We start from the raw sequence: 27,423 nt of genomic DNA, 5'->3' as shown, positions 1-27,423 counted from the left end.
GAAACCGGAAGTGAATATGCTTGTAAAAAGCATAAAATACACACTTTTCACAGAAATAATCGCTAAAATATTTAAAAAGAAATGTTTTTCAAAGAGTTAAGATATCTTTTAGAGCAAAAACTGAAACTAAGGTGCAACGATTTGTCCGGACGATCATTTCAAAAAGGGGGACGTGATTATTTTCTTTCAAGTTAGGAATACCCCTGGACTATATTTAAATGACACAATTGCATCCCCTGCCTTCCGATTGGTCAATAATCTAATTTTATAATAGGAATGACGCTGAGCTTTCTAAAAATACCAAATACTACCCATCATCCCATGTGAAGCGTAGTAAATAAAGTGGTTGAAAATATGAAAGTTGAGGGGAAAAAATCGACATTTTGCGGCTGTTTTGAAGCGATTGCAAAGCAAATATGAAGTAATGGTATATTCCACGCCTTCAATATGATTGACGAACATTAAGCAGGCTGATTTTTTTGGGTCATCTAGACGATGTTACAACGATTTGAACCCATGAAGAAAGAAACATGCTGTGAGTGTGACGTATAAATGACACCAAGCCCAAAGCCCAATAGCTCACCATGTGTTTCATGATTTTTTTTTCGCTATTATTATCAGCTTCCTTTCTCGTAATTCATTCTCGATTGATTGATATTTTTTTTCTTTACTCTTGAAGGACATATTGACGTGAACATTTATTTCTTTCTTATAAATTTTGGAGAGGGTCTTTTGCGGTGATGTCTGTGAATCCCTTAAAAACGCTGGTTGTTTTGTCCAGTAAAATTATTAAACAACCGTGTAATATTTTGGAATGCTAAGTCTGCATTACTAATAATATATGAAAATGATGACAAATGCACTTTAAAAAAGAAAATGTGGGAAGTAGGGTGTACTGGAGCTGTAGATCCAGAGATTTACAAAATTAAAGAGGACCTTTTTTCTTCCTTCAAAGTATTTCTTCATTATACATTGAGATGTCCGAGTTTGCCCATCCTCAGTTGAATGATGCTTTTGAATTCCTGTCCATCTGCATGACCAAATCAGAGCTTTCAAAGCATGAACTAAATATTCTCCAAAAACCAACACACACACACACACACACAAAGAATATGAGCACTTGTTGACATCAAACTGTACTGTAGAAATTTCTCATTCTTTTATAATTTACATTATTATGCATATAAAAATACTGCATAATTACCTTTTATCAGTCAATAGATACTTTTTCTACTAATACATGGGATTTAAAGATACATGTATTACACAGTTAGACATAAAATTTCTGAAGGTAGTACATAAGAAAGGGAAATAATTTTCTGTAAAGGATATTTGTTCACACAAAAACACAATAATTAAGGTTGACTTGTGCATTAATGTACATTTGTATTTGAAAAAGAGCATTCAGCATTCATACATGATAAGAAGTGTCTCAATGTCATAAACTTTAAATATGGACTTGTGTGATCAACTAATACAAACTGACACAGATTTCTGTTCTAAAGCCGAAAATACAACCATGAATCTGTATTAAATCTTAGCATGTGGAACCTGAGCGAACTACGATTGCTTCTTTTCAAATTTAAAATTGGAGATACTAATAATTGCCTTAAATAAACTTTTGTTTTATCTTGTTCTTAAATATTCATGTTACACACGAGGAAATATATCATGGCAAGTATTGAATTTGTATACACGAGACTTCAATACATTTGTAATTTTATTGTTTTAACAAATGAATACACATTCATATTTATAAGTGGTGAAGTGTTGAAATAAAAAAATCTACAACTTTTTGACAGGTATGTTTTTTCTTATAGCTTACTTCTGTTAATTTTATGTTCTACTTAAACTGGTTGTTTGATGAAAATAACTGATTATATATTAAGATTGTGATGGTATACAAATGTAAAAATATACTTGTATTTCCTTATCCTTTTCTATAAACGCTGTAACCTTGGTTACCTTGATTACTCTATGCTATATATTGTTGAGGGGTGAACAGTTCTATAACGAGATTTTTTGTTCATGCCAGTTCACGAACAGTGTAACTGGACCCTTTTTTATAGTATGTCCATCGCTGGTTTGAGAGTGATTTTGAGTTCTCACCATTGAGGAAAAACAGCCAACACATAGGTACTTTTTTTCTGAAAATATGTAATGACATTAATCCCATCTGTCAGATTTTATTTTAAATAGTATGTTAATGCATGTTCATGTACATAAAACATTTTAATAAAATGGCAATAACACCAGAAATATATCAGCAAAATAAAATAAATACAAGCTGAATGTTTTGTCCTGGATTTCTAAAGTATTAAAGAAGCCTGTATATTTGTTAGAATAGAGTACACACATCAGTCAACTGAATCTCAAATATCCACCTTTTGTGTTTGTGTACAAAGGAATATGGAAACCAGTTAAATACCAAAGATACTACTGTCAAGATTCAGTTGTCTGATTTACATCAAAATGAGCTCGTCCATTGTGCCAAACCGTCAAAATGGCCGTCATCTTCGTTATATTTCGGTCATATTTGGAGTTAAATAGAATTATGATGAGTGTTTCTGGAATCGAGAGCCTACATACACATCTTGCCGTCCTACTTTGGTCGTACTTTGGAAAAATAATCCTGGGGATGCAATTGTGTCAGTTATTTATTGACAGTAGTATTTACCCGCCATATTTAATTTGACATCTATGGCAACACCGCCTGCACAAAGTCCAGCGCCCTAGACCACTCGGCCAGCTAGGCTATATAAAAATATAGCTTTCGCGGGCCGGGTCATTCCTCCTCGTAGGATTAATCTAGGGCTGTAACTTAGTACACGATGTACGGTAGTACGGGACCGTTCATTTAGGTGTTATTATGTAGGATAGAGGATCAAATTAATGATGCATGTCACAACAAATCAATATTATACAACGTCTCAGAATGTGAGGACTCCATTCGCTACACTGCTCCATCGGATCAAATTGATACAGGGAAGATATGTAAACGTATGGATAGGTCTGAAAAATTCCCAACGAGGTTAGAACTATCAAATTTGCGATGCAAATTTTTGGTCGTTCCCTACGCGGGACTTGAACTTGTACCGCTGTGACATCTATGGCAACACCGCCTGCACAAAGTCCAGCGCCCTAGACCACTCGGCCAGCTAGGCTTTATAAAATATAGCTTTCGCTGGCCGGGTCATTCCTCCTCGTAGGATTAATCTAGGGCTGTAACTTAGTACACGATGTATATATATATATATATATATATATATATATATATATTCAAAATATTCCGAAATATTCAATGTAAATTTTACCATCTTCTGGTGATGTTAAACATTTTTAGACGTTTATTTAATTTATTGTTATGTTTCGCATCATTTTCAACATATTATGTTAATACAAGGATGCATACATAAATATAATCAAGTCTAAACTACACCCCAACTCTACAATCGATGCATCGCAAATTGCAGGTGTTGCCATAAATGTCAGAGAAGAGAAGGGGTTCGAATCCCTCTGAGGGAGCGACCAAATTTGCAACCTCACATCGATTCTAGAGTTTGGGTGTAGTTCAGACTTCATTATACATATATAAAGTTCTCAAGCACGTATATGTAGTTAGGTATCGGTATGATTTATTGCTCTAAATTTTCTTTTATATAATTATAAGATGCATAATCAAATTTTTAAAGTCTATATTTTGCCGACTTGAGAGTTATAATTTCAACTCAAACAACTCAAAACTACATACACTGATGCATGATATACACAGCTATTTATTTGTAGATTCATTGTCTTTCTTCTGAATTTGTTTTTATTAATTGTTTTTAGGTTCGATTTGTTCCGTTACGTGTCTTGTGATCCAATTGTATTATAAGGAAGTTTTTCATTGAAAAGGGCAAAATGAAGATATAAAATTAATCTATTTTGTGTTTGAATTATCTACCTTTGTACACTACTTTTTAATAAGAAATATATATATTTTTTTGACGATTGTATTTTAGATGCCAAAAATTATGAAGGACATTTATTTGGTATATTATTAAGAAACTGCTGGTTGTTATGTGATTTAAAATACTTTTCAAATGTATTTTTTGGTATGAAATCTTTGTTTTTGCACTTGAAAACGCTTTGGTTTTTAACAACATATGTATACAGTAGTGTGAGATTCTTTCTATATTCACAGTGTGCCGATCATTTTGTCATCTTTCCAAGACCGACCAAACTAAAAATAGAATAATTATTGAAGTAACAAAACATGTTTTTGGCTTTTATTAAACGGGTCCTATTTTTTTTTTCTTGTTTGTCTACCCCGGACTTGACTTTTTTATGAGCAATTCGGCGGGTGTTTCTAGAAAAACAGTGGACGCTTACCCTACCGGTGCACCTGGTCCATGCTCCCAGTTTTTAGTGGAGTCCGAGTTGCTCATTTGCTTTTGTTACTTTGTATGTATGATTTTAGTTACTTTATGTTCTTTGTTTTGTATTTCTGTTTTCCATGTCAGGTATTTGTCCCTGGATTACATTCTTTTGATTACCGCTATAACCTTTGTTCTCTTGATTACTCTTCCTTAAATGACCAATACAAATAACAATAACAATTTTTTTTTATAATTTATTCACATGGTACATTTCTTAGACACTTCGTATCAAAAGGAAAGGGATTTCATATTTATTGAATCCATTAAAATATATATTGTGATACTTTGGTTAATCTGTATAAGTAATGAAGGGCACTTACGTCAAAAGATATGTTACTTGTAATATGAAATATTGCAAATAATAAGAATGCTAAAGAGTATACTTGAATTGCATTATCATGGATACAATAACAATAATACCAAATAATAAACTTATTATTAATTATTATTCGCATAATGGAATGATTTTACTGATGAGTGCTTGCAGCTGACTTGCAGTTAATCAGATTTGGAAACGCTTTCATACAAATGTAACAATGCATTAAAAAAAGGGAACTGTTGCAGAGGTTTCATTTTTTCCGTTGTTGACGTTCCAATTTGTAAATTGATTTACAATTGCTCTCCTAATATTTTGAATATCTTTCGAAGGAAACTTCAAACATTTTGGATCGGCAAAAATTAAGAATGATATGTGGGTAAGATAGCAAAGCTTGTCAGATGGTAATCTGAATAACTGTCAATATTGAAACAATTTCCATATATTGATTTAACAGAAAATATTTCATGTAGCAATCAGAATAACGAACTGTCTCCCCTAGCCTTGTCATTATTTGTAACTGAATTGCCTCCATGTACTAGACAATTATCTGGAAACGATGTTGAATTCTTAATTGAGTGTTCAACCTTATAAACTTGTTCTAAACCATTCGACGTTGTTTTGATAAGCTTGGCAATTGATGTGATTTAAATATCGGTATATGCCATGTACGAGAAATGCTTTGGAATCAATTTTATTTTTGTAAAAACAAATCTGTAGCTAGAACTACGACATGCGGAAAAAATCAACTCTCAAAAATGATGTTTTAGACTTGTATAACACATTTATAATTTATCAAAAAAATCTTTATTCACTGTTATAATTCAAACGCAAGACAAACTTTCAATTTAACATATTTGGAGAAGGCATTACACTGTACATGTGCACAATGTATAAATTTTATCATGTTATTTTTCTGATTTTGCTGAGGAAACAGGTGTACAGCATAATGACATTTCGAACTTCACAATATTGAAACGAGTTATAATGTTGTATGCAGTTATACACCGATCATTTCATGTCCACTGATATAAGAGCCGTGGTCATTCTTTGGGCTGACAATTACTGTTCTTTAACCCGTCATTTTACTGAGTTGCTAAACTCCTACATGAAAGAACCAAATATATAAAGATAAAACCTCAAATATGTTTTTTACTTTTCTTAGTTTTATTAATTTATTTGAAGTTCCCAATAAGAGTGTTAATTAAAATATTTGTTGATGCATCAAGTTGTAAGCTTAAAATCAATGGCATTTCGTCTTTATCTGATTGTATGCTTCTCTAGACGAAGTGAAGAAATGACAATATTAAAGTCTCAATCACTATAACAAATCTTTGCACTACTTTTTTTCTTTTAAAATCACTGCCTATCAGATTCCCATGGATGTAATCAAATGGCAAGTAACTAAGTCGGTGTTGCAGAGATCAACAATCGCGGTCAATATTTCTCTATTTTATCGGATACTTTAGGGAAAGGTTGATAAATGTAAGAAACGATCGAGAATGCAAGTCGTTTCTTGTTCTGAAAGATGTATTTTATCCGTTTAAACGATTAATATGTGTTGAATATAATTGGGGGAATAAGAATGGAAGCTAGAGACAATTTCAACAGGGGAAATAACATCAATTAGTTTTCTGTGGATAGAAGTTGCAACATCATTACATTTTCTTCAATTTGTTAAGTTTTCATTCCTTACATGATGACTGTAACTTTTATATAAAGATAATATGTTTTAGAATGGGTCATCAACATTGATTGAACTTTTTTTTCAATGAAGTGTTTTGAAATATGTGTGCTGTTTGGATTTGTCGTTTGGTTTGGCTATGTGCACAGATAGTAGGCTGTTATGCTCCAATCTTCATTAAATCACATGGTAATAGTAAAGTAAGAACACCTTACGGGATAATTAGAGGGTTACTTGTTGAATTCCCTCATTCAGTAAATTTGGAATCGGTTGAAGCCTACATTGGATTACAGTTCGCTTCAATTTATAGTGTCGGTGGACTGTTGAGATTTTCTGTTCCTAATACACCAAAGGAAAGATGGGATCGTGTAAAATATATCAATGAGACAAACGTTCCCACATGTCGCCAACGGAAGTTCAAAGGGAAAGAACTGCACAGAAAATGGCCTAGTGGAGTTGTTGAAAAAATCAAAAATATTTCATCATTTATTAAGAACGTTTCTGAGGATTGTTTACGATTAAACTTATTTGTCCCATCAAAAGGTAAGATTTCTTGACAATACTTTTTGTTTCTGATTGGCAACTTATTTTGCAATCCTACGACTGTGTTTCTTCCTAGAGGTCCCTTGCTACTATATTTACCTGACATGTACTAATGCGTAATGAAGATTCAAATACTCATGATAATGATCAAGCAAAGCTAATTCCCACGGAAAAGTTAGGAACATTTTATGCTGATAATTTTGTTTCAGAAAATAAATATCAACCAGACTTATATGTAAGAGAATGGAACAACATATTTCACATACAAGTAATTGTTTATCTTGGTTTCTTTTCAATACGTATAAGGCACTTAAACCTGCTTTTTTAGTATTTAATCAGTTTTGAACAATTTGAATCTTTCCATAATAACTGTGAAAACATGCTGAGTGTATAATCCCGAAACTATCATCCTTACACTTTAGAACAGTCTGACGGTTCAAACACTTTTATAGCAGCAGAAAAAGTGTTGTGTATTTTTGTCATGCTTTTTCGTATTTAGAACTTCCCATGCAGGTAGCTATTGGTGACTCTCTAACATTGCATTATCAGCTAATCGAATGATGCAGAAATGTTTATCATTATAGATGATGCTTACAAAATTATTTGCAAAGTCATAGACGAATGCTAATAAACAACAATCTAAATTATTATAATAAATTATATTTTTCCTACAGTATATTTGTCATTAAATATTCTTGAATGAAACAATTTTTGGCAATTACACAAATATTCTATTAAAGAGTTCTTTTGAAATAGCCATACACTTTGAATACTTTGGCTCATTGTAAGAGTCGTTGTGTATATTGTTTTTGTATTTGAAACAAAACTTCATATACCTGTATGAAACCTTTATTACATGATATGAAACTAATTCAACCGTATAACACCCTATTAATTTTCAAAAGAGTAATCAAGGTAACCAAATTCGAGCAGAAATCAAAATAATATAATCCGATGATAAAAGACACACACAAGGAACATGAAATAATCAAAGTAAACGTACAAGGACACAAGCCAAATAAGCACTCCATCAGAATCTGGGAGCATGGGCCATACGCACCGGCAGGGTAAGCGTCCTATGCTTTTCTACAAATATCCACCAAACTGGTCATATAATTATCAAGTCCGGGTAGACGAAAGAGAAAATACAAAGCATTTATATACAGAACCAAAAAAAAACAAGTGATTCAGTCCATTCTTCCAAAACTGCTCAGGTCATCTGAGAAAATAAATTTAGTTAAACCAACTGAGTCGTCCATTCAAAGATATTTATTTCTACTACCAATAAAATGTTTAATATTTTTCTTACATCTTTTGAAAGAATAAGTGTAAGTTACAAATATCTATTCTTGTTCATTACACAATCAAATCACAATTTCGCGGTTCCATTTGAAGTGAACTTTAAAATAGACTACGCTGGTTATTTTTATAGCATCAAAGAATGCATGATTTTACTCTTAGATGACATTTGGAAACACATTCTATATATATATGTAATGTACAGCACATTTCCATAAATCGATTGTTGTTGCGATTCTTATCATATAGTAATTATGATGACGAACAGTGTTCTCTAACCCGACCATTATTTGTAACCATATTACTGCTCGAGTCTTCATCTCGGTTGATTTCTGAATCAAGTTATTATAGACACTATCAACGAATAAGGTACCATTTAATGAAGCTTGTTATCTTCACCAAGATAAATACCTCCGAAAGCGATGTTTGTATTACTACAAGACCAACCGTTGGTAAACATATCATGCTGATTTATTCTGATGATTGGAAGTTTCTGCAAATCATTTTAACTGCAATACTTGGGTTTCATTTGTTGATTAAATACGACTGACCGTTGCTTAACCATCTATCTTGATTTATAGATGTCTTTATTCAACCATTTGTAGTCAGTTGTATTCCAAAGGGCACCAAATAAATACAAAATATAAAATAAAAAGATAAAAAGATAATGATGACTATCACAATGAGTCAAACATAATGTCCAAGAAAAGCAGAGGCTCACCCCTTCGGTGCACCTGGTCATTGTTCCAAGTTTTCAATGGAGTCCGACGTGCTGGTGTTGTTGTGTTAAGGCCGGATAAGAAAGTGTTATTTTGTATTTTCTTTCATAGCAAGAATTATTAATAGGATCATTGTTCTCTATAACATTTTAAGGAATGCTCTATTTTTTAAATAACTACTGATTTATATTTTGAGTTTTAAAGACCGATTTACTTAACCGAAGTTCATTATATCTTGGTACAATTTCGTTAAAGTTATAATCAAAATCGATATTATGTCATTTCTTTCAGTAACTTTAATTAACCAGCAGGGCAATGCTATCTAGTGAGTGTATATGCGTTTTGTTGCTTTCCACTTGTATCATTTCCAAACAGTGGCCATTTTTGTGATTGCGTTGGTTCAATTGAGATTTCAAACATGTCGTAAATACAAAATTCCATCGGAATATAGATTAGATTTCATGTTAAGTTAAAACTATAAATGTTTATTATTGTATATAGAATTATTGTTAAAGTTAACCAATACAAATGTATCAAATATATGACTCGGTAATGTCAGACATAGAACAAATGACAATGTAGATACATTTAAGACATTTTCACATTGTTGTCATAAATTTAAATATTGCATCAGTAGAAGATGAATAATATTCTCGTTACTTGAACCAAGAAGTGGTTGTGATTAGTTTGTCGACCAGTTATTTCTTTAAAGTTTTCCTTATTCAACAAAGCTATCTTAAAGACCTTACAGTTTCAGTTTTCACATGTTAAGTTCCACTCTTATATAATTACCTGTAGATACAGGGTATATCTCATCATTGTGTTTTTAGTTTACAAAACTAAAGTACTGGTACGGACTTCAGTATTTAACTTTTATTGTTTCTATCGATCAATGTACCCTGAAAACATATAGTTCCTTGAACGAGTTTAATTGATTATCAACAATTTTGAATGTAACTGAATGTAATTTGACTGTGACATCATTGGAAAAGCAGTTTTAATAAGATGTTCGCAAATGTAAGACAGTTGAATGTAGCAATGTCTTCATAGACTGTTTTCAATGGATTAAGCACTTTTACGGAGCATTTTACAACATCAGAAGAATGCTTTAGTTATATGTATGCCAAGACTCTATACTAAAACATCTAATTTATTCTGGTTACAAAAGATTTCTAAGACTTAGACATGGTGCTATTGAAATCCACAAATGAATCCATTGATAACACTGTCAATGAAATCATACAAAGCGACTTGATCAATGTTGGAGATATAAAAAAAATGTAATAACTTGTTTCAGTGTGCCCTTTTAAATCGAATTTTTTTTCTCGTTGACAATCATCGCGACGTTTAATTGAATAATTAATATCTGTTGTAAATTCCCATCAAGTCCTTTTTCATGCTATATTATACTTGTTAGAATTTACAGGTATGAACACCAAATGCAGTTTTGTTTAAAGGTATAAAAACAGAGGACGGAACCGTATCCCTTAAACACACACGTTCTTCTGCATTGGCAAACTAAATGTTACCATAGAAACTCAGATTTTGCACAAGAGCAGAAATAATTTCCTCCTTAAACTGTACTTAAATAATATCAATTACGGTTGATGTTGGTTTCTCAGTTATGAAATAATAGATATTTCTAACGTATCTTTAAAGAATATCAAAAATTGTTCACAGGCTTTCTGAATTTTGGAATATGTATTTCTCTTACAGCAAATCGGTGGTTAGACATCTTCTTTTATTTATATGTTAATGGGTTGGATATCATAAAAGTTCTTTCGCAAAGAAAAGACATTATCACTCAAAAAGTAACCGATTTGAGAAAAAAACACGATGATATCGATTCGATTAGAAATAAAAAGTCATATATTTTTGACACAGTATTACCCTGAACTGGATTGCATTTCATCCGATTGTTTTAAATGACACTATCAAAATTTCAGATAACTTGTTTAGCCTCAAACGATATTGTTCTTGTCAGGTTTTAAAAAGGCTGAATAGCACGTTAACAATTAGTTTTCCAGTTAAATTCATGTGCCATATAAAATTATTTTCCAAGTAACATTGATATTATGCCACCTTTTCCGATGCAATATAAATATTCCCACCTTCGTCATTACTTTGTATGTTTCGATAATTGGCATGCAAATTGTAATGTTTCTTTTTTATCAGATGTTCATGTTTTATCTTTTGAATCGCTAAATTTCTGTGTTGTCACACGTTCTATAACAATTATTTGTAATTAGATAAACACTGCAACAATTGGCCCTCAGTAATAATGTTTAATGAAAATACATTTTTATCAAGTGTTTCCATCAGTAAATAGCCGTTTTTTCTAAAATGGAAGAAGTGCCGTCTATTTACAGTTATTGCTTCTGTATGAAAAGGTCGAGATCACTAAAATTCTGACGTACAAAAGATTGTAAGATCGTTTCCTCTTTTACTAGTGAATTTCCTGACTTGTGTACTCAGATGCTGTGTATTAATGCAAGCGCTGATAAATACAACATTTTTATAAAATAGTGAAAGAAAACATAGTCGAAAAGTAAATACTTCTGTTTTGTTGAGCCTTGTTCACTAACTGAAGAATGTAGTATGCACTTTTTACTTCACTCGTATGTTTAAATGATTTAAACTACGTCTGATCCATGTTCAATCTGTGTGATTATTAAACGTGATGGAAGTAAATGACTTAGTACAAACATTTGTGATATAGCCTGTCGGTTTGTTTGTATGTTTGTTTGTTCTTCGATGTCGACTTCTTCATCACATGACAGAGCAAGTTCCATTCAATTTGACTTCTTCACATCCTTTTCAGTTAGGGTGAAAAAAAAATCAAATACATTTTTACTTCCACTATTGTCTGTATTTAACGCCGTTGGATGGTTAAGTTTTGATAGTAGTGTTTCTTTTAGATTTTACGAATAGTCAAAAACTGCACGTTTTGGATGTTATGTGAAGTATGTAATGAACTAATAAAAATAAGAATCAAACATGTTCTCTTTAAAATTTGTTTACTTTGTTCGATATAAGTTTTACCTTTTCTTTATTAATTAAGGCATGTTTTGATCAACATTCCAAAAAGCAGACAGTTTATCCATATTTTATGCATGTTCCTGATTTGCTACACTAAAATACTGTCAACTTTATCAGTTTATCATTTAGCGTTTATATCATAATCCATGTAAGAGATTCAATTTTGTTCAAGAAAACTCTTGTTTGTCATAACATATTTTCTGTAATTCTAACAACATCGACACTTTTAAGAAGAAGAAAGAAATTCTTCAATATGCAATGATTACCCCCAGGAGAGAGATTTTGTTAATGGAAATATTTGCGAGAATAAATCTTTTTGATTGTTTTATAAATGTTATTTCACAAGCAAACAATTAAAGAGAACCAAAATGAGTTATGTCATGTTCTAATCCAAAAGTTTCCAATATTACAAATATGTTTTATTAATTCATGTCTTCTATAAACTAAAATCGGAAGTATTATAGAATAGCATTCATATATTTATAGGACGTTTCCCCTTTGTTTCTAAATCATGGCATTCCTTTTAGAAGCAAATAAAACATTTGATTTAAAGGTAAAATTTGCAAATAAAAACGTTTTATGTCTTATATGGGGTGTGATAAATCTCTTAAGGAGAGTTTAAGTGAACTCCGTGACACTTAGTTTCTTAAAAATATTGACAAATGGTTAGTTGAACCTGTTAATAGCGTCTCCCTAACAATCAAAATTCGATAAGGTAACGTTAATTTATTATGACTATCTTTAATGATTCAAAATAATTGTATGATAAAAAAAAATCAGAGAGGGGGAATTCTGGTAAAAAAAAACAGGAATGCTATAGCCACTTACTTTGAGTCATGATTATTCCTCGAACACCTATACATATATAGTGTTTAACTCTAATTGTTAATACAATTATAACATTTATTAAAGTCTAGTTTTCTCGTCGATTATGAATGGTGATCTTAAATTTGACATGAAAATTGAATATTCAACTGCCGATGTGATGTAAATGTGAATAAAAAAAAACGAATATTTGGAAGGAGCAAATCATATATGTATATTTGAACGAGCTAGGTCAAAATAATTGTTCTAAAGGGTGATGATCTATTTTAATTTCCTTGTCAATATCTTGTCAAGACTAAATCAAATTTCCTGTAACTGTTCTGCATACTGTATATCTGAAATGAAACTGAAAAACCTGCTGTGGGAAATAAAACCCGTCTTAACTACTGTTTCTGACTTTTGACACGCAATGAAATACAAAACATATTGCTAAAATGAATGGTACACAAAAATGCATCAACTTACACCAAATACAGCATTATACAAAAACAAAATGTGTACTTTAAGATGCAGTTTTCACGCTTTTTGTTTAGGCAAAGCAGCTACCAGTAATTATTTAAAATGAATTGACTTAAATGAGACTATGTATTTAGATATATAGAAGAGTGTTCCTTATTACAGTTGCATATAATCAAATCTTAAGATTATATGATCTGAAAACCCATGAAAATAACAATATGGATAAATAAAGTTTTTGATCATGTAACTCCTCAGGCTGTTATGGGTTTTTTTTTTTTTTTTTGAGATAAAATACATCTAGGAGATAAATAAATAAAATAAGACATAAATGATGCTCTAAAACGCTATCTCCGCGGAGCTTCGGGGGGGGGGGTCTTCGCCCCCCTGGACCCCCTGCCGTAATTTTGCCTACACTTCAATTTGGCCTCAGCTACGCGCCTGATCAGTTTGGATATATCCTGGAATTTATGAAATACAAGTTTTTAGATTCATTTTTCGTCATTATTTACCATTTCTTCAATGTTTTTTTTTCATCGTCAAGAAACTCACATCTGCCACAGTGCGGTATCATCATCTGGTGCATACATTTTTAATTTTTTTTTTAACCTCTGTTCCGGATGATGCTGAGTTGAATACGACTGATATAGATGTCAAAACAATATGAGGGTGAGGCTTTGCGAATTTCACAATTCTTACATCGCAGTGACGTTTTCAATCTGATATATATGCATGTCTTTACTTTGAAAAATCAAATGTGCAATTAAATTTTCCAAAAAATGTTTAACAGTGTTTTGATATAGGCTGTTCATATGCTTCGTATCTGTTACTGTATTTATATTTTTACAACACGCACTTGGATGCATCGTTGAGATTCAGCCAAGAAGAACGGCTTCTATCAAGTGCCAATTGAAGGAACTATCTGTATAAGTATTAATACTTTTATTCGTTTTTATCCCATGCTTGAAATAAAAAGGTTGTAAAACTCGTAACAGCGTTTATCCAAAGCACTTCTCCTATCTTTTGTTGATTAATTACTTATAATCATTTTTAAATTAACAATAACATTTTAGCCGCTAGTTTCAATTCTTTCTCATATCTTGATCTACACTTAGAGATCGATGGTAAAGGGAAAACTATTGACATAACTATACTATTCATTCTGTATTGTCAACTTTCCTTTCATTTGTGGCAACATCCCTTCAGCACTTGCGTATGGAGTTTTCATATCACAACTTATACGTTATGCCACAAATTTTTTTTCTTATTTTTTTTTATCGCGCTACACCTCTTACAATTAGACTTCTGGAACAAGGTTATGTTGCTAAAAGGTGAACCCGGTCCATGCGCCCAGTTTTTAGTTGATCCGAGTTGCTCATTTATGTTTGTTACTTTGTATGTATTATTTTAGTTACTCTATATTCTTTGTTGTGTTTGTCTGTTTTCCATGTCTGATCTTTGTTCCCGGATACCATTCTTCTGATTTCCGCTAGAATATTGGTTTCCTTAATTACTCCTTCAAACTTGAGAAATTCAAAAATAAAAAAAAATATTACGTAAATTTACAAATTTAATTGACATGCCTTTTATGTTTTATTTCTAGTATTAAGCACCCTCTTTCGCAAAATGAATTTTGTAAAAATTAAATTTCTTCCTCATAAATGTTTGTAGTGCATAGTGGCCAAGTAGTACGAAATAACGGTAACGACAAACCGATAAAGCTTCAGATGATATATATCATTTGATCGTAGATATTTATCTGGCAAAGACCAACCCTCAAAGGACAAAATAGCTAACTTTACACGCAGAAAACTTATCCAATTACTTTAAGTAAACTGGATGGAAAATTAGTTAGGATAGCGTGTCTGACAGGCGTAGAAAATATTTACTTTAATGAACAATGTCTTAGAGTCATCAGCCGGCGTCTTGATGTTTTGTATATGAAATTATAGAAACCTCCAGACATTTTTGCACACAATGGTTTGTTCAGGTTACATTTATTTCACATGCCTTATTCGAAAAAAAAATGTGACACAATAAGTTCTTAAATTTAGGTCCCGTCATTCATTGAAATTAGAAATTGTTGATAAAAAGGAACATTTGTATTAGCCGATTTCTTCGTTCATTGAAACAGAACTATTGCATGTATAAGAATACTGTACCGTTCTAGAAATTAATATTTAAATATGCCTAAATTGTTTATAATGGGCATGTTGTCCTTTTCAGGAAGAACGAGATATAACTGTCGTTATTGCTTCATTTAGAATCTATTTATTGCTTTTACTGGATTCTTTATTCGTAACATGTACAAGGATTTTTTTTACTAGAATAGAGTTACTTCATCTTAATGAGTTCAGATATTATGTTTGTTTGTTTGTAGATTGAGAAAATATCGACATACTGTTTAAGAATAGAAACCTTAAAATCAAGAGTAAAAATTATATTCTGTTGTGAGCCAACATCAACATACACAGTCATGGTTTGATCATTCAAAGCGTTTTCAGCATAATAGAATCGTCTTTGTAGAATTGCCCGAATAGCAAACATTGTCAGCATGACACAGTAATAACATGGAAAACTGCAGATGTGGCTCAAACCCCTTTTCAGTATTTTATAACTACATAGATCGTTTGTCTATAATTGTTTATTTTTTGTGTGTCTTTCTTATTTATATAAAATATGAAACACTAATACTTTGTACTTTATTGTAATTTTGTGAAGTCAAATCAAACCAAACATTTGATAGAAAGGATTACATTCTTTTGATTACCGCCATAACCTTGATTCCCTTGATTACTCCTTGATTACCGCCATAACCTTGGTTCCCTTGATTACTCCTTGATTACGCCATAACCTTGGTTCCCTTGATTACTCCTTGATTACCGCCATAACCTTGGTTCCCTTGATTACTCTTTGATTACCGCCATAACCTTGGTTCCCTTGATTATTCTTGTTCGAATAAAGTAATAACATTTTTCATGTATTTTATTTTTTGTGCACAATTTTGTCATAAACAGTCTTCCGCTAAATGCATTTTGTTTTATTTTAACTAAGAAAAATAGGACATGAATAAAAGCTGTCTAACATCGAACTGAAAGAATGTTCCATTTTATTCCTAAAGTGTTTTTGTCAGGAAACGGAAATGTAACCAGTCGACTTTTATTTTGGTGTTTTTTTTTTCAAAAACATTTTCTCTTAATCTTGAACATTTGACACCTTACTTGTCAACCTTCATATCAAATTGACTTTTCAGTTATGTCGGTCTTAGAAAATATTCACTTTTGTTTTGTAGAAGCAAATATCTTGTTTCCAATAGTAATCTTGTTCAATATAAACTAAAAACAAATCAGAATTATTGATGGAAATATATAAATATATATATATATATCAAGCTCAACGCACCCGAAGACGTTCGTTTCCTCCTTTACTAACCGCTGCAGACAGGCCTTTCGAAATTCTAGGAAATAACTCAAATTATACGGCGTTTGACAAAGTCGCGTAAAATCGTTCACTTTTTCCCGATTCTACAAGATTTTTGCATTAATGATAGGGCTGGCAACAGTGCCTAGAGTGAATTTCAAACGTCAGACGCTCTCGCTCTTCTGAGCTTGTATATTTTATCGACACACTTTCGGCCTTTCGATAGGAAAAACTGTGTTTTTTCCGACACCTATGGAGCATATGCATTTGGTAGGGTTATTAGCTATATAGTCAATAAGTTTCTACATTGTGTGAATGTCGCCTTTGGTTCTTGTTTTCACGTTTTGGTCATGTACTTCAATTTTGAGGTTTCTAAATTGGTCTTCTATTTTGCCATTTAGGTTATGTCAATTCTCTGGAAATATCGATTGACGGTGGGACTACTGCGACAATGATATGTTCACTGTCGTTTTAAGTCGACAAGTCGACAGTTGTATAGCCGTCATCATGACTTAACTTAAAATTTTAAATTATCTTCGACTGTCATAGATGTATTTTCTTTTTATCGGACTTTACCTTCAACGAAGAGCAAGGTTGTTTTATTGATAGAACAGGAACTTCTTAAATTTCCGGTGCACAACCTGAGTTAACCCCAGGTTTAAAGCGGGGTTCATATTGTTTGCTTTCTTTTCTTTTCTTTTTTTTTCTTTGTATTTTCTTGATTTTGTTCTTCGTGCATTGTAATTTTAGTGTTTCCGATGTTGTCTTGTCAATGATTTTCTCTCGTTTTTACTTTCGGTATCACTACTTTTTCTTATACCTGGCGCTGGAACCTCTTACGAAATAATTACTAGAAAATATAACCGTATATATTTATATGAATTTCTTTGAAAATATCCTGACAGTTCATCCATCTGCACAATTAAAACTGATTGTTCAACGTATCATGGTTTTCCTTTCCTCTTTCGTCTACCCTGGCTTTGGAATCTTATCAGCAACTCGATGGGTGATTCTAGAAAAAAAACAGAGGACGCTTACCCTACCGGTTCACCTGGTCCATGCTCCCAGTTTTTAGTAGAGTCCGAGAGGCTGATTTACTTATGTTGCTCAGTTGCTTAGTACGTATTATTTTGTTTACTTTATGTTTTTTGTTTTTTGTTTTTTGTTTTTTGTTTGGTTTTTTTTGTTTGGTTTTTTTTTGGTTTTGTGTGTGTGTGTGTGTGTGTGTGTGTGTGTGTGTGTGTGTGTGTTTTCCATGTCTGCTCTTTGTCCCTGGATTGTATTCTTCTGATATCCAGTAGTACCCTTGATTACTCTTGAACAACCAAGTTTGATATTCTAGGTTTAAAGATAAAAATCTTATGCTAAAAAACGAATGGTATATATGTTTGTATGTGTCGATAGATTGGCAAGTCATACCAAAATAAAACTTCGTAAACGGCGTTGAACTGATATTGACGATAATGATTTCAATTCATAATATAAAATTTTAAAAAATCGGTTTTGTTATCGTTCATTTAACTTACGTGTTTAACTAAGAGCGTGGTGTGCTGTTTTGCTATGGTAACTTTCATTAATTGGTTTGTTTGAATTCTTTCTGATTTAGATCTGTAATAAGTTACGTCAGATCTTAACATTTTCTTTTGTTATGAACAAGTGCACGAATTTTAAGCGTACCATTTAATTTGCAACTGTAACAAGATCATCATGCTCAATATACAACAATATTTTATACGAAATGTAGAAATTTAATGGCATTTAAAGCAAATCATCATCCTTATTGGCAACCTATTTACTCTGAGTGTAACAGTGGGTACGCTGACTGTGTCGTTACTTCCGTGCTGATGCCTTCATCATTCTGTTAAAAATATGCTTCAGATATTTATAGTTGACTGGTTAAACACGTCTTCATTTTGAAAATCTTGTGCGATTGCGATTATCAATATAATCAAACGCACAGCACGTTAGTTACAGTTTTGTTGCAAGATGAGATTAGAAGTTTGAGCTCGAGTTTATATTTGATTTGGTTTTGAAATGCCATAACGATGTATTTTAATTGCGTGGATGTTTTGTGTTTTCTTTTTCCACTTTTTCTTGGTTGTGTTGCTCCGATTGTCAAACAGAAATATGGGAGTACAAAAATAAAAATACCTTATGGATCTATTCGTGGATTACTTGTGGAATTTCCAAATGCTGGCAGCTTAAAATACGTAGAAGGATATTTTGGATTACAGTATGCATCTATTCAAAGTACGAAGTTACGTTTTTCTGTGCCAGACACCCCAAAGGAGCGTTGGAGCTTGGTCAGGGTGTTCAAAAATTGCCCATCATGTCCTCAATCATTAAACAGCAAACAGTTTAATCGTATTTTTCCAGATGGATTTGTCTCAAAGTTTAATCGATTAAAAACAGTAGTCAACAAAATAACAGAAAACTGTTTGCGATTAAATATATATGTTCCACAAAGAGGTAAGCAGGCTAGATGAAAGGCTCTACGGAAAACGTGGGGTGTTTTATTAAGTTTAACGTATTTTTATTTCATGTATTTATCTTTTTGGTTTTCGTTAAGGTCTTTTAAGCTTTTTAAACTGGCCAGGCGTCGGTTTCACAAAAAGTCGTAAGTGTGAAATTGATCGTAAATCATGACGTCACAATGCTATTTTAGTTTATGACGTCATTACTTACGATCAGTTTTACACTTACGACTTTTTGTGAAACTGACACCAGGACATAGCAAATTAGGAAGCATTACAATCCAAGAAAAGTCAGTTAATGATAGCAATATAGTATACCCGTTTTTTTTGTTATGTTGAATGAAAGAAAACTGATTTTAAATGATATTTAGATAAATAATTGCAAGTTTGTGAGGTTTTTAGATAGCCATCAGAGTTAAGAAATAAGTGTTTTAAGAACAAAAAAGCCGTCCTTATTTCTGTTGTCTTTACTTTTAGTTCATGTATATTTTTAAACAATATTCATCAAGTATTTCTTTGTTGTGTTGAATGATCTAGTATGTTCAATAGCTTTATGTATGGTATTGTATTTACAGTTAGGCGTAACGGACTTTCAGGCATCATTAAGAATCAAGCAATCGAAAGCGCCACTTTAAATCTTTCATGCTGAACTAATTGTATATTTCATTGCTGGCCTTTAATTAGTATGCACAAAACGGTCTCATGTATGATCGTTATGTATATGGTGTGGTGAACACGTTTAAATCATACCAAAACTTGTAATATTTATATGAGTGATGATTTGTATTTAGTAACCACTGTCCTGTCTCGAAGTCACTTCTTGAAGACCAACGGTTCTCGAGAGTAATTACTAACCTATAAGTCTGACTTGTTTGACGATATTTATATAAATTATTTACCGAAATTTTGAGTATATTGCAAAATTCAAAAGAACTTAAACAATTCGACTTCTTTCATTGTATTGTACTTATCAGAACTACAAGGGCTGGTTCTGTTTCTTGTTTACTGTAAGTGTTGGGGCTTTTGTTTTCAATATCTGTCGATAATCTTATTATTTGCAGATCAGTCATATCAAAATTTTACCTCTTCAAATTTTATATAAATATGTCATGTGACTAATTACCAAGGAAACTACAACCAAGTAGAAACCTGATTATTTGTTATTTTGTCGTCTTAATTCATATCTATGATATATAATCTTCAAACATTTGCATACTGTTTAAAGGGAATTATATGATATTGTTGTCATAACAATATTACTTACAGTGAAACGGAACAGCTTGACGAATACAAATGATAGAACAGCAGCCTATTTATTTCATGTTTCAATCAACTGTTTTCATTTTGCAGATTATTTGAATGGCCATTTAAAAGGAGATTTTCTATGTAAATATCAATGAACATATAAAATATAACTTTCAAATGTTTAATAGATTTGCATCAAAATATTGAGACTGCATACAGAATAAGAAGCTTAAGATCAAACTAAAATTTCTTAGAAAAATATCTATCTTGATGAAAATAATACCGTTTTATAATGTTTACGTCATCTTTAAATTTCATTTCTGTCTATCAGAAATTGCTATCATGATCGGCTTACTTGAAAAACGCATAAGTTAATGATATCAGTCTTGTATTACATATTCCTGTGCGGGTGTACGTCAAAACATGGAAGCTAATAAGTATAATGCGCTTTCTTTCTTTCCGCCTTTTCCTTTTTTTTTTTTTTTTTTTGCAAAAGATTATCCTTTTTCATCAAAATTATTGGGTAGATATCAAGCTATGACACAAGAAAAACACGTTTTTGAGGAAAAACAGTATTTTCATGAAAAATAATGCTTCAGAAAAGAGATAAACTTTATGAACTCAAAATACAACTGAAAGTAGAAGAAGTCTGTTTTAGTTCGACATGTTCTAGTTTATCAAAATTCTTGCCTTTTTTCGTAAATTGACCCTAAAAATTATTTTCAATATTTCCTAAATGGATAAACATGGTCAAAATATAATTTGAAACTCCTTGTCTATTTTTTCAAAAATCATGAAAATTTAAGGTTTACTATAGAAGCCTATGCGGGAAAGAATACAAGACTGAGGCCTCATATAACGTGAATACATTGTAGAAGACATTATGGCGAATAATACGGGTTTCGGAAAGTTAACAATATGTAATCATCATACAGTGCAGCTGTTAATATAGATTTTTATTGACTAACGTTCCAAAATTAGCTTAAATATGATTGGTCTGGTTAAAATCCATATTGGCCTAGGCCAATATGGCGTATTGGACTAGTTAGCCAATAAGGGTATATATTGCGTAAGGTTTCCTATATTGGCTGAGTTATTGTTACTCGGGTAGCCAGAGTGAACTTCGGCTACGCCTCAGTTCAATATGGGTGGCCTCGGACCAATAAATAGTCCAATATGGTATACCTTACACAATAATACTATAATATCCACCAGTACCGCTTCTAACTTGCTTAAAGCTCATGTCTCTCTTGATAAATAAAAATGTTTTTAGCTATCAAATAGTTCATTGCAAACTCATGCTTTGTTTTGCCGACTCAATGTATTTTATTTGTGACGTATTTGTTGTTCGAATCAGTTATCTGTGAAGTATCTGTGAATTGATTCGGTTAATTTTTATGTGTTGTTTTTGTCTCTGTTTTTATTTTGTCTTTGATATTCGAATAAGAATAGTGTTTTGTTTGTGTATTTCCTAGACCTTTTTATGTTTTTTTCATTAAACATAAAAAATATAGATTAACTAAATTTTAAATTCAATTATTTTATATAACTTTCATACGGAATAAAAACTTAGATCCCATTTTTGTTTTGTCATATTGGATTTGTACATCGTAACTCGTAGGCTGTTTAGAGACTCTCGATGTTTCAATGATTTACAACTGATTGAGAAGGAATTTCAATTAAGATTTGATAGAAATCTTCCTTGTGAAAATTTATTGTTTCACAACTAAATCGATCAACGTATTTGAAATGAGAAATAAATATCAGAATCTTCCATGAACTTTATGATTGAAAAGTAAAATAAAGTATTGTCACGAACAATTTAAAGACATTTGTTACTATATTTTTTAGCTCGTAGTAATATTTATTCCTCATTATTAGGTTCAGTAGTATCAAGTACAGTGGGTTTTTTTCACGTAAATGTAAAATAAGTTGTAAGTTATGACGTCACAGCTTATCAAATTATTTTGACGTCATAACTTACGACTTATTTTATTCTTAAGATTTTTTTTGTGAAAATGGCTACAGAACCTCGTTCCGTCGTCAGAACATTTTAAATATTTTCATTTATTTATTAGGCAATTTTGAAATAGGACATAAAATAAAATTGTTTTAAAACATTATACACCTTTTTGATGTTTTATTGTCATTCATACCCCTGGGTAACATACAGAGAAACCATCATGTTTAATACACCGTATTGAAATATAGTTTTAGAGTATTCCACTATAAAATCGTTAGGAATATTTCAACACTTTCGATTATAAATATACAAAGGGTGGATACCGTTGTTGTAAACCATAAAATAATTTAACGGCATGCTATTTGAGGAAAATACAAATATTAAGTTAAGTATCATAACTGTTGTTAAACTCTAGAAGTAAAACTTTTCAACAGATATTTTCTGTCATAGTAGATTTATGTAACTTTTAGAATGAAGTTACTAAAAACGGAACTGTAACAAAGATTGACTGATGTTACATCCATATTTGTGATATTTTAGTAATGTTAATTTAAGTTCAATGGAATATTCTTTAAATAATAAAAAAAAGTTTTCGGTTGCTACTTGTACTATAATGTATTTTATATCCTTTTATTTTATTTTTGTAAGTTAAACCTACTTTTTATCGGCGATTCGAAAAATATATATCATGGCATAATGAAGTAACTGATTTTATTTGCGATACACCAAAAACTAACTTGAATGAGAATGAATACCACATGTATTTGATCCTTCATTTGATTCTTCATTTGATCCTTCATTTATCGTATCTGAGTTTATAAAAAGTACATGTAAACACCAACCTATTGTTTATTATATGGGAAAAATTATGAATTTGATAAACACATTACATGGGTCCGTCTAAAATTATATATTGACTGATTGGAAGAGGAAATGAAATCACAATTCAATAATCTTACTAAATATTCTCTGCAAAATTTCCATTTATTGATTTCTGGACATTTTGTCATCAAACGGCAATTACCGTAACGAACAGTATATTCTAACCCTGTCATCATTTGTAACAGTATTACTTCCAATGACTCCATCTCCGCTGATTTCCCAATCAAGCTGCTACAGGCCTTATCAACAAATAAGGTACCATTTAATGATACTTTTTATCTCAATCTAGATAACCACAGCCTAAAGGAATACTTGATTTATAGAGAAATCAATTCTTGATGAACACAAAAAAATGTTTTCGTCCTATTTATGAATATCAATCTAATCAATGTTACGTCTTCGTGTGTTAATTGTAATTGGCCTTAGTAAGCATTATAATAGCATTATAAACATGCCTCGCACTTGTGAAGTCATCAATCCTTCTTTTTTAATGTTGACTGTTGATTAGTGGTCTCTAATAAATAAATAATATGTTTATTGCCCTTGTTTGTCATGGAAAAAATGATTCTTAAATGAAGGTAAAAATACAATTCAACTCATAAGCGTATATCGTTTGGAAATATTAAATGATTCGTGAACTGACAGTCAAGAATAAGCTGGAAAATTGATAAATAGTCACTATTTCTATGACTTGATACACTCATTTCAGAGTGAAATGGTTGGTTAAAGGGTTAAATGGCTAGCCAAGCTAGTTTCGATGTAGGTTTCGGATGTACACATGAAAGTTTAATTATTAGTCAACTCAGTTTTAGACTAAAACACATCGTTATTACTTAATTGAAAGGATACATGTTTGTTTTTGTTTCAGTTTTGTATGTCAACTTTATTGAAAACCTAAAAAAAGTTTTAAAATTTTAAGTTGAATTAAATATAGGTCTATTTAAAGATCACTTTATTTTTTTTAATTGGTAGAAGAGGTTAATTTGAACAGCAAATGCTTAACCAATTGTTTAGTTTGTTTAAGTATCTTTAATTGATGTTATAGACATTTATCTTGAAAACATGTAATTCTTCTTTTACAAAGATTGATTAATTGTGATCACTTAATCATAACAAATCGTAATTAAGAAACCATTTGATTCACTGTTACGTTTAATTGTTTTGTGTATATTCCCAATTATCCGTTTGTTACATCAGTAAGAACCACCATATGTAATGTTAAGCGTCATTACCATTCAAGTAAATCTTTTGAATCCATTAGTGTTAAACAAATGTATATAAAGAGCCTATTTGTTACAAAACAAAAAAATCTAACAACCTTGGCAACACATATCACATTCTGTACATTAGGTAGAATTTTGAAAGAGAGGTATATTCAGTTTTGCTAAAGTTGTTTTGATTTAAAATCAGTATTGTTCTTCCTTCTTCCGCATTATCTCCCCTAATCAGTAGCTTACAGACAATAAACGAATTAATCCGGTTCCATATGTAAGGAGTTGTGAATTTTCTTTTAGCTCCTTAATTCATAAATCCAATCGCTTCCTCGTTGTAGAATTAGGAGGCATTGTAACAGATATATACACTTTATGACCTTAACAGGACTAAAATCGACTTAAAATATATAAGTCCTCAATGATATTTCGTTTGCCATCAGTTATTTTTATAGCTTTTCAGTCATCATTTTTACTTTCACTGGAATTATAGTGCCCGGAAAGGAAGTTCTTATCAGCGTTTGTTTGCATTTATAAATACAATATTATGAAATAACAATCCAATCTTTTTAACTAAATGTATCAAATTAAGTGTGTAGTACCAAAGAACAGATACTTTGAACTGCTTGATTTTATCTCTATTTCTTTTAAACAATACTTTTAATTTCATTAAATACAAAGCTAAATATATATACTGTTTGTTTGTTTGTTTGAAGAAGTAATGCCATAGTTCTTACAGTATCATAAGCTTTTATTGTAGGGTCCACATAGATCAAAGTTGCAATATCAACTCCCCATTTCTATTTGCGTGGTTTTACTTACACATTTACCCTAACATATTAGATTTTAGGATGCTTTTGTTTCTTTACCTGTACTCTTTTTGCGTGCAAAAGATCCTTTATTCAGAAATGCCTTAACTTCCAAGACACAATTCCGTCTCTTATTTCATGTCCAACCAGAACAATTTCCGTACTATGTGATGGTAATGCTATAAATTCTATTTCAGCGCCTGCCTCTCGTTACAAATTTAAGCTGATAATTAACAATCAAAGTTTTAATCAAAATCTGTAACAAGATCATCAAGTCTAACTAACATTTACATTCAGGAGAAATTGAAATTTTAATGACATTTGAAGCAATTATCAGGTTAAATTGGCTAATGTAGCTCTTATGTCGCAAATCTTGTGGTACAATAAGTACGTTTTCCCTGTCAACACAGCTTTTCTGTTAATTCCATTATTTTGCATGAAATCTGCAGTATATTGGTTTAGCTGACAGCTCCGTCACATCTTCAGTTAAGATCCTTGTGCGATTGAGTTTATCAGTACAATTTCGCACGTCATATCGTCTTAAACAAAAAATATTCAGCACAGTTTATATTGAAAAGTGTTTATAATGATATATTCATTTCAGAAAATATTATGTTTTGTCGTCTTTATTACTCCTGGATGCGTTGCTCCCGTTCTTAAAGAGAAATATGGGAATACTAAAATAATAACACCTTACGGAGCAATCCGGGGGATATTAATGGAATTTCCATCAGCTAAAAATATCCGATATGTTGAGGGATATTTTGGATTACAATATGCGTCTGTACACAGGACAAAGTTACGATTTTCTGTACCGGACACTCCCAAGGAGCGTTGGCCTTTAGTCAAAGTTTTTAAAACGTCTCCAGCGTGTCCCCAAATCATTCATAAGAAAAAGGTTGATCGTTTCGTAGCCGATGGATTTGAAGTAAAGCTTGGTCGATTAAAAACTTTAATTGATAAATTAACGGAGGATTGCTTGAGGCTAAATATTTACGTAACCCAAAGAGGTAAGATCTTTTCATTGTTCTTCATAATATGTTCCTCCGTTTTCGACTAAAGTATGATAACAAGTGTATTCAATTGTTTACTTTATCATGATTATTTGTTCCATAAATCAATTATTATAACGTTTGCAATTCGTCACATTCTCATTTAAATCGATAGATCGAGTATCTACCAGTGTGCATGCAGCGTAAACATATATTTCGTTCCAAATTCTAAGAGATTTATGTATTCGTTATTTTATCCTTATACTACTGTTTTTTTTTTTTTTTTTGTTTTTTTTTTTTCTTGTTTTTTGTTTTTTTTTGTTTTTTTTTTTTTTGTGCTTCTAATGGTTATATCTTTACGTCGCCCAAATATCCATGAGTGTATCATTATTTTCACGTTGCATTTTTTCTAAATTGTTGCTTTGTTGCTAGAAAATGCTTCCCTTTTTCGTTAATTGAAAGGTAAATGTATACCTGTCAATAACGAATGAACTATCTTTGTATGATCAGATAAACTTATGCAGGGTGGGTTTGACTTGCACCTGCTTCCGGGAAATTCTTTTCTTTCAAATCTTTCACATATTATACATTGACTTGGCAATGCTATTTATGAACAAGGTGGGCTCAAAATAATTGTTCATTAACAAATGCTATTTCCTTTCATCTCTTTGCTTTGTGTCGATTGATGAGTCGTTTCATTAGTTTACTGTCTGCTTTTTTCATCTATACTCTTGCGGAACGGACTTCTAGGCATCATTGAAATTAAACAAATGGAACCGTCCCTTTTATTTTTTCCTTTCATGACAGAGTCTAAAGTTTTAGATGTTACAAATTATTTGACCTTGGAATGTTATTGAGTATTTACTAAGTGTTTACATACCAATTAAATGACAAAATATTGCTAGTCGTATTCATTCGTTGTTGAATCGGTATAACCTTTCGAGTGAGACCAAATTTATTTCATGATAACAAATTCTCCAAAGACTAAATGCCTTACTTAAGGCACAGACAAATAATTTCATTACTTTGACGAAATCATCCGATGGTAAATTAGCCAGGAAAGTGTGTCTGGTGGACAAATAAACATGTTAACATAAAATGGTATTATCGATATCCTACCGTTAA

At 31.5% G+C, this 27,423-nt stretch overlaps 1 protein-coding gene across 10 annotated transcripts in view; it reads left to right on the top strand.

The window, feature by feature from the left end:
- LOC148616259 (neuroligin-4, X-linked-like) overlaps positions 1–27,423 on the top strand; it is a 105,544-nt gene that overhangs the window by 61,341 nt on the left and 16,780 nt on the right. The window contains exon 1 of one of the 10 annotated variants that reach the window (XM_088583138.1): positions 317–535. The exons of 5 other annotated variants lie outside the window; for them this stretch is intronic. Coding sequence is in view for 4 of the 5 variants with exons in the window: in XM_088583130.1 (XP_088439256.1) it covers positions 6,526–6,964 (439 nt within the window). In the remaining variant the exon portion in view is untranslated. Of the gene's footprint in view, positions 1–316; positions 536–6,288; positions 6,965–18,370; positions 19,192–25,877; positions 26,317–27,423 lie in introns of those variants that run through there. 4 more of the 10 variants (XM_088583130.1, XM_088583139.1, XM_088583132.1 and 1 more) reach the window with 4 other exon arrangements.

The sequence above is a fragment of the Perna viridis genome, chromosome 5 (genome assembly GCF_037379345.1).
Source record: "Perna viridis isolate PV_CMFRI_1.1 ecotype Kerala chromosome 5, ASM3737934v1, whole genome shotgun sequence".
Classification (NCBI taxonomy): domain Eukaryota; kingdom Metazoa; phylum Mollusca; class Bivalvia; order Mytilida; family Mytilidae; genus Perna; species Perna viridis.
Note: the sequence above shows the minus strand (reverse complement) of the source record. Positions and strands in the feature narration are given on the sequence as shown.